Genomic DNA, 13,965 nt, shown 5'->3' with positions numbered 1-13,965 from the left:
TTTTGAATAAATTGATTAAATTACTTAGTACAATAATATCATCCGGTTAAAAGACAATACAAATTCAAGATTTTCAAAGAGCCATATTTCATAAAATAGTGTTTGAAATTAAAACAAGAAAACACATACAAAAATGTAAAATTTAAAAAAGATATGATGACAAAAAAATTAAAATGTGTCTGCAACTTTAAAAACTGAACGCTTTATTTCCTGCTAATCTAAAAGAACAAACTATGTAATCTTTGCTTTTTTTCATACTTAGCATATTTATATATTATTATAACATACATATGACTAATAATGTATAATGATTTTTAAGACAACTCAATTTTCAAGATTAAAACTGTTGTAAGATATACAACTGTTTTTTAACATTTTACAAAGTTTTTAGTCATACAACTTAATTTTCGAATTGAAGTAAAGCCAAACACACTCAAAATTGATAAAAAAAATTTATATTTTAAATGTATTTTCACAATATCTCAAAAAATTACACATTGAGTTTTTAAATGTTTGTAAATCTGTAACTTGTTTTTTACAATAAAGTATTTGTAAATAGTTTTGTAACTGTATCTTATTGTTCAGTATAAGAGCATATAATCATCTGAAAATGAAAAGCTCTGTATATTAAAAAATGCATTTTTATTTAAGTTTAAATTCAATGCTTTAAAAGTTTTTAGTCGCTTTAAAAACATTTTTTATGAGTAGTATAACTTTCGAAGATAATAAAAAAGACTGTTGCTATATTGATAATTTAAAATTAATTACAAGATAGTTTTGTTAATGTAATAGTTGGGAACATATTTAAAACTTATACTTAAGCTATAAAAATAGAAATATAAAATTTGTTATATAAAAGAAAACTGATTTGTAATTTTTTTTCAGAGAGTTAAAATATTTTACGTAGTATCTAATTAAAAACTTTACAAAAGTCTTTTTAAAATAGCTTATTTGTGGATCAACTAGATTTGTTAAAAGACTATTTTGCTTTGAGTAGTTTTGAGTTTACTAAAAACTAAATAATGATAAAAATGTGCTTGTTTTTGGTACACTATATTGCTTATTTATCCGTTGAAACTTATCTAGTTTGATAATTATCAATCATTAGTTTAAAACTTAACGTTTTAAGAAAATAAAACTTCATGTAACTTTACACTAGAAGTATTTATGTATGCAAGACAATCTTTTTGATAGTAACTATACATTTGGAATTTAAGGTTTAATTTAAATTATCTAGACTATGCTAAAAAATTTTTGAAAATCACATTACTCCAACTTGATGTAATTTTTGACACACGAACAGGTTGTAAATATATTTTTTCGGATTTAAATTAAGGTTATTGTTTATTTTTTACTTCTGACTAGTGTAATTTAAACTGAACAGCTCATAATATATACAAAATTTAAACAAATATATTGAATAGATATAATAGTTTTATTGTATTTAAAATAGTTTAATAAACTGACTTCAAATGAAATATTTAAACAAACACCTTTCTGATTGCACTTACTATATTTTCTTTCTAAACTGCTTTGTATTTAAAAAATTCGAGCAGAACAAGCGGTGGCTAATACAAAATATCTTAACTTGTTCTCGTCTTATTGAGCCATATTAAAGTTGTATGTTACTCAATAGCGCATTTAGCGCTTAATGCTTGGATAGTTTATGCTTTTTATCCTACTGATATCGTGTTTTCATTACTGAATTCCTCATGCTTTGTTGCTAAAACGAAAAGCAGATTTAGATTGACTGTCTGCTTTAAATTATGCTGTATTTTCCAAAAATAAATAGCAGAATTTTCATTATTAAACCTTAATATTTCAATAAAATTATTTTTCGATTTATTTATTTTAATAACTACTAATTAATACTAATGTTAAAAATTCTGTACAAAGTGTATATTGTTATTGAACGTTCGTATTAAAACCTCAAAAAGTTGTTGCTTGGCTTTTAACAAAAAAGAGAGAGTATAAGTGATTGGATAAAACGAAATAAACTTGGATTTTAATGTTTACATAAAAACAATAAAAGTTAGTGTTTGTTTAAAGAATAAACATCTACATGTGCTGTTGTTCTTTTAGATAAACTACTTAAAAGTTTAATTTAAATGATTAATTTATTTAAAATTTCACTAGTTATTTACATTTTTATCTAATTAAAAAGTTGCAACTGTTTTACTCTAATTTTGATACTTATTATTTTAATTTACAAAAAAAAAAGTTTTATGAAATTTATTTGTCGATATGTTGATTTTAAGTTAAGTTCTTAAATCATAGTTTTAAACCTTAAATTGTAACTATAATTCATAATAAACATTAAATTTGTAACTTGATAACTTTTAAACTTTAAAATAATATATAAAAAACTAATAAAGATACTTAAATAAAAATCTTTTGTGAGAAACTTTAACAATATTCTAGTTTTTTTAGATACTTACTTTTCTTTAGTGCACAAAAGTTTTGCGTTATAAGTAATGTCTTGTTTTTTGAAAGAAGATAATTTGGGTCTTGTAGACCTTTGTAGATAAATATTTATTGTATTTAAATTTATAACGAAATATTTTAAGCATTAGTTTTGATTTAAGGATTGCTCTATAAGGATGTTTTAAAATTATTTAAGTTGGTGCACAGCATAACCTAAATTATGTCAGATAAAAAAAGACATTTTGCTGTTTTATATTTTAAAATAAAAAAACTGTTTTTGACTTAGTATAAAAAAATATTTCTGCTAGGACGATTGCAAGTGAAAAAAAACATTAAAAACTACAATATTATAAGTTCTCGGTCTGCCTATAATATACGTATGAAACTTATAAACGTATTTTCATTACAACTCTTATATCTGTGGACCAGGGTATTGTCTAGACTTTTAACAGTGGGGTAGCACACTTTTGTTCAAAAACAGAATATTTTCTGTAGTAGTTTTTGATAATGCACATTAGAAACTTACATAAATGTCTAATGTATAACTGTCTTTAATTTTCTCAGCTGCATAATTTTATTTAACTAACAAAGAAAAATAAAAATACCAGTAGAACTGAATGCAAAATATTTATTAGTAATACAATTATTTAAATTTTTGTAAAACAATCAAATTATACACCTCGGTCATTTATAATCGACAATGTGAAATTTTTTTCTTACACTGTGAAGATAACATGAATAACGAAAACATTCATAAATAAGAAACTGAACACAAGGAATAATCAAAGTTAGTAACTAACTTGTCTTAATACTAGTTAAAATACTTAATGATATGTAAACAAATTGATAAGTCAAAGGATTCCAGTTTATATAATTTAGCTAAGTTTGATGGCCGTTCGGAGAAACCAACCAAAAAATACTTCTCGGCGATTGGGCAATATTTGTTGGACAATCCTGAGTGTGCTAAAAGTTATAAAAAGGACATTTTTTCAGTCTTAGTGAGAGCGGAGAACTCTTTTCAACTGCATATTCTGGAAGCCTTATGTATTCAATCTTTAAGGCCCAGTTAATGTAAGCAGAAAAAGTTCGTATATCAAACTAGACTTTTTAAATCCTTATATTAAGTAATTTTAAAATAGTTTTAAAGTATTAGTTTCTTGTTAAATTTTATTTTAAAGTATAGTTTTAATTTTAATTTTTATCGCTTGTTTATTTTGATTGTTTTAATTCTAACAAGTTTTATTAGTACATATACCAAATGTATATAATAGCATAAGCACTTAGTTAATTTTTAACATTTGATTATTACGTCATTTTATATTTTAAGACTTTAAACTTCAGTATGATTTTACTTCAATTTGTATTCATTCTAATTTAGTAAGAAACAATTTCTGATAAGCCTTACTACGAAAGTACTAAAATAAATTTAAGGAAAATGAAATGTATTCTGTTATATTTTTTAAATTAAACAACTGCAAATAATTTTTTCAAGCCTTGTAAATTACTTTGAATACAGCCCAAAAGTGCGTGCCTAAGAAATAGCAGTCTAAATTACATTTCAAACACAATTTTTTTGGCTCAAAAGTGCGTACTCAAGAGGAAAATTACTGTATAAATCATTGGGGTCGATTTTTTTCCAAATTTCTAAAAAGGGGGCAATTTAGTAAATGAGTTTGGGAAACCCTGCTCTATTGCATGAAAAATAGTTTTCAGCATGGTGCTTAACTTCAGAAAAACATATAATTTTTAACAAATTTATAGACTCAAAATTGTAATGAAATAAACATTTTCAAGTACTACTGTGTACGAAAAACCACATAAAAAAGCACACTTGTTATAAAAAGCCCAGTGTTAGTTGTTATGTAATATGTTGTTATGTAATAGTTGTCCTGGGCAAGACGTTAAAAGGTATACGTGGTGTGCGACTCGATAATCAAAAGGTTCTTCGTGCAACAGGTCCTAGTATCAAACTTTTTGAGCACTTTTTTGTCGTTTAATAATAATTGTTTTCAAGGTAAAAAATACGTCCAAGCCGGAGAGATTTGCTTGGTGGGCTAGGTCTAGCCCACGTGCTAAATATCAAAATAATATAGAAAATAATTGGTATAACTAAGTAATACAGATGTTTTGCAAAATTTCACAAAAACCATGTTCATAATTTGAATAATGTTTTTATTTAAAGTAGTTTTGAAGTCTTTATGCCTTTTTATACTTCATGTTTATACTTTTTTATTAGTTGTTTTGTACTTATCTCTTTAAAAAATAAATATTTTGAAATTTTTTGAACACTGTATAAGAAAAGCCTTCAAATCAGATACAAGCTGCATCATCAAAAAAATTAAAAATCGAATTCCTATGTAATGTATTGCCAATGCATCCTTGATAATAAGTAGTTTTTTAAATATCAACAAGAAACTGAACGGCCAATCATTAATCAACAAAATTGCCAATTGCAAATCACTTATAATTAAGTATAAGAAAAGACTTTAGAATTTTACATCTGTTTGAAACTTTTTACCCTCGTTTAAGTTGATTTCCTAAAACATTAACATTCCTAATAAAATTATTTTCTATGTTTCAAGTAAAATATATAGTTAAGACTAAAATATTAATAAAGTATTGTTGAAACTCAGCCAGAACAAAAACTATTTAACGGTTTTCTTCACAAAAATTATGATTTACAATTATTAATATGTATCTATAGTTTCCTTTTGAATATTATAACGTTTATTTTAATCCACTATAAATATTTAGAAATTTGATAATTATATAATCTAAACTTCTATCATTTTATTTTTAATTTAATTTCTATTTATATAAGTTTATACTTAATTTAAAAACATTGACAACGAGTAAGCATTTTAAACTATTAAAGTAGTTAGTATACATCTCTTAAATATATTTTTATTTAGAATAGTAAATTATTTTCAGTAAATGTAACTGTAAAAATTACAATTTGTAAAATAAATCTAAAAACTTTTTTTTCTAAATATTCGGTCCTAGGACCTGGTGTACAAAAAAATATTTCCGTATTCTAGCCGTACAGTACTTGAATAACTTTAAATGTCTTGTCCAGAACGTATAAACGTTTTTAATGTCTTGTATTAAAAAAAAACAGTAAGAGAAATTTGAATATTAAACAGCATTTAAAGATATACACATGAATTTTTCATAGTTTATTTGATTTCGACGACATTTCGACTTTACTATAGTCTTGTAATCTTACTATAGTATGTTATTTTGCAAAATTTTATTGTTAATAATGAGTAAAATTGAAACGTCAAATAAACTATGAAAAAATTTTGTATGTCTCTATGAAATAGTTTTTAAAAGACTTATATACACTTTTTACGTTTGTTTTTCAATCATAGGGTATTTGCACTGTTCATTACTTTATTTAAATCTTTATAACTTTTCAAACATATTTCATTTTCTTATGTTTTAATTCTGAGTTATGCAAACTTAAATTCCACTGTTCTTTATTTTCGTTAAATAAATAGTTTGTAATATGTTTGTTAGAAATTATAGAGTTGATATGACATGGATTTGTAGATTATTGACTTTTTTACTGGTTCCTTATGTTTTTGTTTTATTGAATTTAATACACTTTAAGTTTTTATGAAATACAGTTTTATGTTACTACTTTTGATTTATTTTTTTAAATTTGAAAAAGATAAAAAAAAAGTTTGAACACAGAATTTTTTGGCTAAAAATTGCTTACCTAACCGGCATGGCAGTGCATACTTAAGAAATTTGTACCTAAGCGACAGGTTACTGTAGTTGCTTTAATTTTTTGTAAAAACGATATCTGAAGTGTAAAAATGTATTTGAATAAATATTAAAAAAAAACCAACTTATTGAAGTTTACCTAATTATTGTTTTAAAAATATACGCACAACTTATTGTGAGACTAAACGGGTTTTTTGATACTTAATGAGTTTATAGTTTATTACTACTGTACTCTAAATTAGGAGCAGTAAACATGCGGTCCGTGGGCAAGATCTTGCTAATGTTAACAAAATTTAAGCTGAATCCATCCCACAGGTAAAACTGCGGCTAGCTAAACCAAATATTTAAACTTATTCTAGATTTTTTAGGATTTGAAGTAAAAAAATCAAGAACAATTTACATGTGATTAACAAATTATTTTAAAAATTGTAAAAAAGAGTTGAATTATAAGTTTGTCAAAATGAATTTGATAGTTTAAAAAATTTCATAAATTAAATAAAACTTTGTCTGTACAGGTGCAAATATAGATACAAACAAAAGCTATAATTTGAATATGGGAAATACTTTAAAAACTAAAAAACAATAAGTTATGCAGCTTAAAAAATACGAAGTTGAGTGAAAAAAAGTAATAAGCCTTAAACAAAAGAAAAGCAACAACCCAGTCTTCATAATCATAAAATGGGCTGAAAAACTAAGAATAAGCAATAAAAAAAAATATATTGACTTGTTCAAAAGTATATTTTATATGGACTAACCGAATTTGTTTAATACGTTATACTGCGTCGGCTGCAGTTCTAAGGTCGCTTCAGACTGACTAATACTTTAATTATTTCTATATCAAGTTTTAAATGATAAAACTTTTTTTTTTCGGTTTATTTTTTATATGTTTGGGTAAGATGGGTTAGGAATAATAGTATAGATTAAAAGTTTTGGGTATAAATGGTTAGGGCTAGATTTTAGATGATTTAATATTCTGCTGTACCTCAGTCCTCAATTGCATAACATTATGAATGAAAACATTTCCAAAACCTTACGACTGCAGCCGGCTACTTTATAGTATGTATATTTTGTAATTTTGTAAATTTTTAAGAAACTTTGTTTAAAAAAACTTATTTGCTTTGATAACTTTAGCTTAAATGCTTCGAAAAGGCTGTCAGCGTTCAGCTATAATTAAATAAATTATAGTTAAACGTTTTAATAAAAAAGTTATCCTTCTCGCATATAAGGTAAATATATAAAAAAAATATTTCACTCTAGGCTAAACTAACATAAAAAATTTGTTTAGTTCTATCACATTTTAAATTTACTTAAAAAAGGTAAAGTGTACAACAGGGTTTGCATTACTAATTTATAGTAATAGTTCTTTCACAGAAAGTATAAAAATTATCGTCTTAACTAATTACAAACCCTAGAAAGTGTATACTGTATAGCAAAGTTAAAATCTTTTGTAAATTGTACCTAAGATCTTTTTTGTGCTTCTATACAAACCCTAGAATAATTAGTTTAAGTTTCGAAATTCTTGTGTAGAGTATCTAAGACTTTAAATTTTGCTCTTTTACACTAACCTCGGAAATCCTGGGCCTGAGTTTCTTATAAAAGTTTCGAATTTTTCTAAATTTACTAAAGTACCCCCCTCTTATGACCCCTTTGCAGCTTTTATTCTCCTGAATTGCTTTGATGACTCTCAGCGGGATAATGTAAAGCAATTCAAGTATTAAACATGTTAATTGTATTGTTATTATATTATTAAATTTAAAAATAACTTCAAAACAAAAAAAAAACTTGAATTTTAAGTAAATAATATAAAACTATGACGTAAGTAATGTTTTAGTATAAATTTATGGTTATACTCTTAATTTTACTTAGTATGATGTTAATTATCAAAAAAGAATTTTGTTTTATATTTACTTGTCATTGTTTTATAAAAAAAACTTATTGTTGACTTTTTTTGTAAATCACTTCAAACATAAGGTCTAGTTAAACAAAAGTTATATAAAGTTTTATACTCTTACTTACAGTATAATTTCATCAAGTCTAAATACAAAAAAAAAAGTTTACATGGATTAGTTGCTAGATTGATATTTTAAAGATATAAATGTTTGTATAACAAAGTTTGTCAATAGATAAAATAGTACATTTAAAAAAACTCACGATAGAAAACCATAAATATTATTAAAGTAAAGAATGTTCAACAGACTTTAGAAAAAAATGCTTTCCTATTTAAAAACTATGATCTACAACCAGCTATTTGTTTTTCAAAGTTGTTGTTTAATTAAAACCTACACATGGTTTGCTTTTCTGATAAGCTGTAAGGTTGTTTTGTAAAACACCATTATTTTTAGTGTTTTTCATGCATTAATTTGTGACAACTTATAGTAAACAAAAAAGAATGTAAATAAAATTTTTGAAGTTAAAACTGAATCTAAATCAGTTAAAATAAAAATGCTTATAAATGGAATTATGTATAACTAAATATTGTTTTAATAAATTATAGTAAGACTTTTTTTGACAAAATTATTGCTTAAATTCAAAAGATATGATATGAGTTTATAATAAAGTTTAGTGTGGTGTAGTAGGGATCCTAATGGTTTTGAAAATAGTATTTTATACTAAAAAACAAAAAAAAATCAGTTAAGTTGTGAGAACAAAACTTTTTCAAAGATCAAGACCCACATAAACAAAAGTAACATGTTGTTCTTTTATTTCTTTAACTATTTATTTAAACAAAATTACTAGATTTAAGGTAGTACATATTTTAGTTATTAAAAAAAGCGTTAAGGATTTTGAATTAAAAAAATAAGGCCTTAAATCCTAGATATCAAAATAAGCAGTGCCTGTTAGAAAATCAAAACACAGGTTTTGTACACAAATAATATATTAATTATCAAGGTTTTGCTGCTTATAGAAATAGTCCTTTTTTACAACAGTAGCAAAACTAGACTGGACAAAATCAGACAAAGCATTCTAGAAAAATGATTTAGCAGACAGTTGTTAGGTTTACAATCATTAACCCATTTATAACATTTTTTTTATTGTTCTGATTGTTGTAATAACACTTTTACTACCATCTGAACTTAATTTTAAGAAACACATATATTTATTTTTCAAATTATAGGCCATTACACTCTAACATATACAATTCTTTAAAAAAGAATTTCAATCATATGTTGTTAAATGTACATTTATGAACCTGTTTATTTTTTATTGTTCTAATTAATATGTTAAAAATTTCATGACCTTATGAACTTAACCTTTGTTTTTCAAGTGAAAAAACAACTATGGCATAGAGTATGAACAATTATTTGTAAAGTATGCATTTTGTGTCCAGTATAATGTTTTGTGCATCAATATTTATTAACTTTTACTTTAAAAGTATTGTTTTTTACAGATCTGAAAATTTATGTAATACTTTTAGTAGTATTAATTAATGAAATATATTGCCAATCTTACTTTGTTATAAAAATTTGCTCTTATTTTGTGAGTTTTATATTAACAACAAGATAGTTTTTTCAGTTTGAAGCAGTTTTACTGTCAATCCATACTATTTTATCACTACTGATCTTGTTATAGTTTTTAAATTAAAAAACTTCTGAGAAACTTCACAATTTCAATTAGAGTTTAAAATTATTCAGTATAACTAATATTTTTAATTACTACAAAGTTTAATCTAATATTTTTAAGAAAAAATACGTTCTATAAAGGAAAAAAAGTACATGAAATATACAACAAAATACAGTTTTAGTATTATACAAGTTAAATTGAGATGTTTGTTTTGATATAAAAAAATGCTGATGTAAATTAAAGAAATAAACCTTCAACAATAGTTTCAAGTTGAAAGTAGGTTTCTAGATGATTTATGTTATTTCAATGCTAAGGTTTCAAAAATATTTTTGAAAATATCTTTAAAAACTTATTAAAGAATACAGGTTTTTATAAAAATGAAATAATTGAAAATACTTTTGACAATCCTGATTAAAAATGTTAAAAAAATTAAAATACACAATTAGTTTTTAAGCATCACTGTTTGATAGGTATTTAACTTAAACATTTTTTTTTAGTATATCTATGAAAAAATGTTATAAATATATATTCAGTTAATTTTTTACAGGTGCTTTTGATCAACATATAATAGATGCAACTAAATTTATAGCTTTTTAATATCCTAAAAGAATTTAAAAAGTTTGATAATAAATCTACATCATGAGTACCATAGATTTTGACGAAAGTGAAGTTTATGACTCAGATCAAGATATTCATGGATTGTCATCTGAAAAAGTCAGTTGAAATATCTACTAGTTTTTACTGTAAGAAAAAGTAAATATTTTTTTTTACTAAGTTAAGTATTGTGTTTTTGTTTTTACCGTTAAAAGTTAAAGTTTTTGAATAAAACATTTCTGAAAATATTTTAAACTTACTTTAATTAATGTTATTTAATCATCACCTAATACAAAAAGTACAAAGAATTTTTCTTAAATTTCATAACAAAAATGTTTAGACATTTTGTTCTTATTTCAGTTAACAATTTTCTCTTTTTTTACTTTACTAGTAAAAATATAGATTCTATTTATTAGACTTTGGTCTATTTTGAATTACAGCATTTTATAGAATAAGGCTAATTTGAAGTTTTTGAAGAATTTTTGCTAAGTTGAAATAATTGCAAAACTGAGGATAGTTTAGTTATTTTTTGAGAAACTCAGGCAAGTTTTAAGATTTTTCAAAAAATTAGGCTAGTTATGTTTTTGTTGCATTTGATATGAATTTGAGTTGATTGAATTTAAAAGTTTTTATATTTTATAGTAAACTAATGTTCCATTGGTTGAACAACTATTCAAAATTAGATAATTTAGATTCTGACAATTTAAATTCTTAAATCATTTATTAAAGGGCAATAACTCAAAAAGTAAAATATATTTGAAAAAAAGCATAGTAGGTCTAATTAAGGTTATAGGGTAGCAAGTACACCTTGATTTTTACAAGTTGATCTTATTTTATAGAGTGTTATCTGAACTATCAGACATTTTTAACCGCTTGAAAAAATTCAAAGTAATTTTTGAGATATGAGCGATCAAAGTCAGTGACCTCAATAGGTTCCTAATGGAAGGCACAAACTAAAAACGCAAAAAAAAGACCATAAAAAATCTATCTCCTACTTCATTTTTTAAGCAATCTTCTTCAAATTTTCACAAAAAGTGTATTATTAAATTTTTAAAGATTGACCACAGGAATTTTTTTAATTTAAAAAAAAAAAGTTTTTATTTAAAAAAAACTACCTGTTTTTTAATTTTTAATAATTTTAAAATTCCAACGTTCAAAGTCTTTAGTGATTTTTTAAATTTCCGAGAAAATTGACCAAGAAAAAGTTGCCGTCTATATGTTTGTATTGGAAACTTTTTATAAAAATTACAATATCTCAAAAGTTAGATAAGATTTTTCAATTCTATAAAAACTGGCTTGTATTTTGTACTTCAAGCTTTTATATAAGATCCAATGTTATTTTTAGTAAAAAAATAATGTCTGACTCTCCTATTAAATGATTAAAAAAAGTTATAAAATATAGTAAGTTTTAAAACTCTATTATAATAAATATCTATTTCACAAAACAAAAAAGTGTTTGACTTGTAGGTATCAATTAGACTTATAAGCATATTTTTTTCAAGTATTTATTACTTTTTGTGTTTTGGCCATTGAAACTTTAACTTTAAAAAAATTTTTGGAATTTAAATTGTCATTTAACCTGTTTAACTATTTTATTTTTGTTTATATTTTAGTGCTGGTTTTGATTATCTAGTAAAAAACCCCAGCTAGCCCTTTTTTGGGTTTTCTCTACAACATTTTTCATATAACTCAAAAATGACTAGTAAAGGGGAAAAAGATCATTTTGAAATTTTTGGCAGTCATAAAGGATTTAGTTAAATTAAAAAAATACTTTTAGCTTACAAGTCAATTTTTGACTCTGATGTATGATTTAAACAAATAAGTCAATTTTGCTTGAGTAAAATAAGAAAAAAAAAGACTAGTATTTTAAAGTAAATTATATATTTTAACTTTCTGTTTCTGGTATAAAATTTTCAAAAATGAAATTTCTGTTACAATTAAATTTATACAGTGTTTCTCCAAAGCCGGCAATATTTAATAAAGAGACAATTATTTTGAATTTTTTGCTTAGAAGGCAGTTATAAAAATGAGTTTGGAAAACCCTGCTCTACTTAAATAAAACGCAGATATATTTTATAGAAGTTTGTAAACATTTTTTTTTGAAAGCATATAGTTATAGTCCTGCCCTTAGTCCAGCTCTTAATGATTTAAAACAGGTAGAAGTATACAAAAATCAACGTCTTTAATTATTTTTGCATTGTAGATAAAGTATTTTAGACCTTGTTAATTATAAAAAATATTTTTTTAACGTTTTGATTCATTTTTATTAGTTGCATAGCATATTAAAATTTTTGATAACTTTTTAAAAATCAATAAGACTGATATATATATATATATATATATGCTTATTTAAACATGTTTTTACCTCTAAATTTTTTATGTCAAAATTTATATTTGTTATATGTACAGTGAATTTAAAAATAATTGCACTAAAGTATTAAAAAAAAAACTGAAGTTTGAAAGTAAACTCAGGCTAGTTTTTGATCTTCAGGACAATTTTTTCTGCCTTAAAGAGTGGAAGTCCTATAATAAGTACTTAAGTTTTATTTTACTACTAACCATAGATGAAGTTAAATTAATCTATTAAAATTGAACATATAATTTTTTACTAGTTAAAAAAAAAGTTACATTGAGCGGAAAAAAATCAGGCATATTTCACAATTTTGATCTAAAAGATAATTTAAAGATTTATATGTTTGCACATTTTATAGATGTTTGACAATAGTTGTGGTTTAATTAACAATTTTCTTCAACCCATAAATAAACATTAAAATCTTATCATGAAGAATTATAATTTTAACACTAAAACAACTTACTTTAAGATCATTATAATGTCTTTAATTGTTTATTTTAAGTCTTAATTAAAAATTATTATTATTGTCACAATAATATTTTTCTTAAAAGGATGTTTCTAGTCCAGAAATTCCAATTCAAGTGAGTTAATTTGTAAATGATGTTGTCCGATGTTGTGCTTATGTTGTAAACAGTTGTTTGTCAATTTATATACATATGTGTTTGATATTCAACTATGATATAAATTATTATTACTTAAAAACACAAACACTAAACTATTTTTTAATTGATACTTTTTAGTCCTGATAATGATTTAACATTTATAACTCTTTAATTTTTGTTTAACAACTAAAATTTCTAACAAATACTTTATTAAAAAGTAAGAATACATTTTTTTTTCTAACATAACCATATAATTTCTTTCCATTGAATAAATTTTTGTGTATTACTTTTTGTACTTACATATTCGTAGTCTTGCACAAAAGATCTAATCACCTTCAACTGAGATCTATGAGTATACAAAATTGACTAGAAAATTTACAACTTATTAAAAGAATGTTAAAAGCTAAATAAAAGATTCTAAACAAAGCAAAAGTTATCACATATTTTGCTACATATTATTCTTTTAGATATTTTTACAATAATGATGTTATGATTGATTATTAGAATTATAAAAGCTTTGTTGATTTGTTTGAAGTATAATGTTTTTTTTTATATATAGTAATTACATATTAAATAAAAAACTAAATAGTCATATTTTGAGTTATTTTCCTTTGCTAACAGATTGTGTATATATACATATGCTTGTGAGATGTAAAGTATTAGATATTTAGGTAGGTGTCACTTTTGCACGATGACATTTTT

The 13,965-nt window shown here is 23.6% G+C and overlaps 1 protein-coding gene across 1 annotated transcript in view; it reads left to right on the top strand.

Annotated features, from left to right (window-relative positions):
* The first annotated feature begins 9,890 nt into the window (after positions 1-9,890).
* The window catches only part of LOC145833825 (C-Jun-amino-terminal kinase-interacting protein 4-like), a 40,300-nt gene continuing 36,225 nt past the window's right edge, over positions 9,891-13,965 (top strand). Inside the window, exons 1-2 of the mRNA XM_082941020.1 lie at positions 9,891-9,990; positions 10,262-10,428. Of these exons, the coding sequence (XP_082797146.1) occupies positions 10,354-10,428 (75 nt within the window). The 5' untranslated portion in view covers positions 9,891-9,990; positions 10,262-10,353. The remainder of the gene's footprint in view (positions 9,991-10,261; positions 10,429-13,965) is intronic.

Source organism: Thalia democratica, chromosome 4 (genome assembly GCF_965202585.1).
Source record: "Thalia democratica chromosome 4, ktThaDemo2.hap1.1, whole genome shotgun sequence".
Lineage (NCBI taxonomy): Eukaryota > Metazoa > Chordata > Thaliacea > Salpida > Salpidae > Thalia > Thalia democratica.
This window is presented reverse-complemented; position numbering and strand designations above follow the sequence as displayed.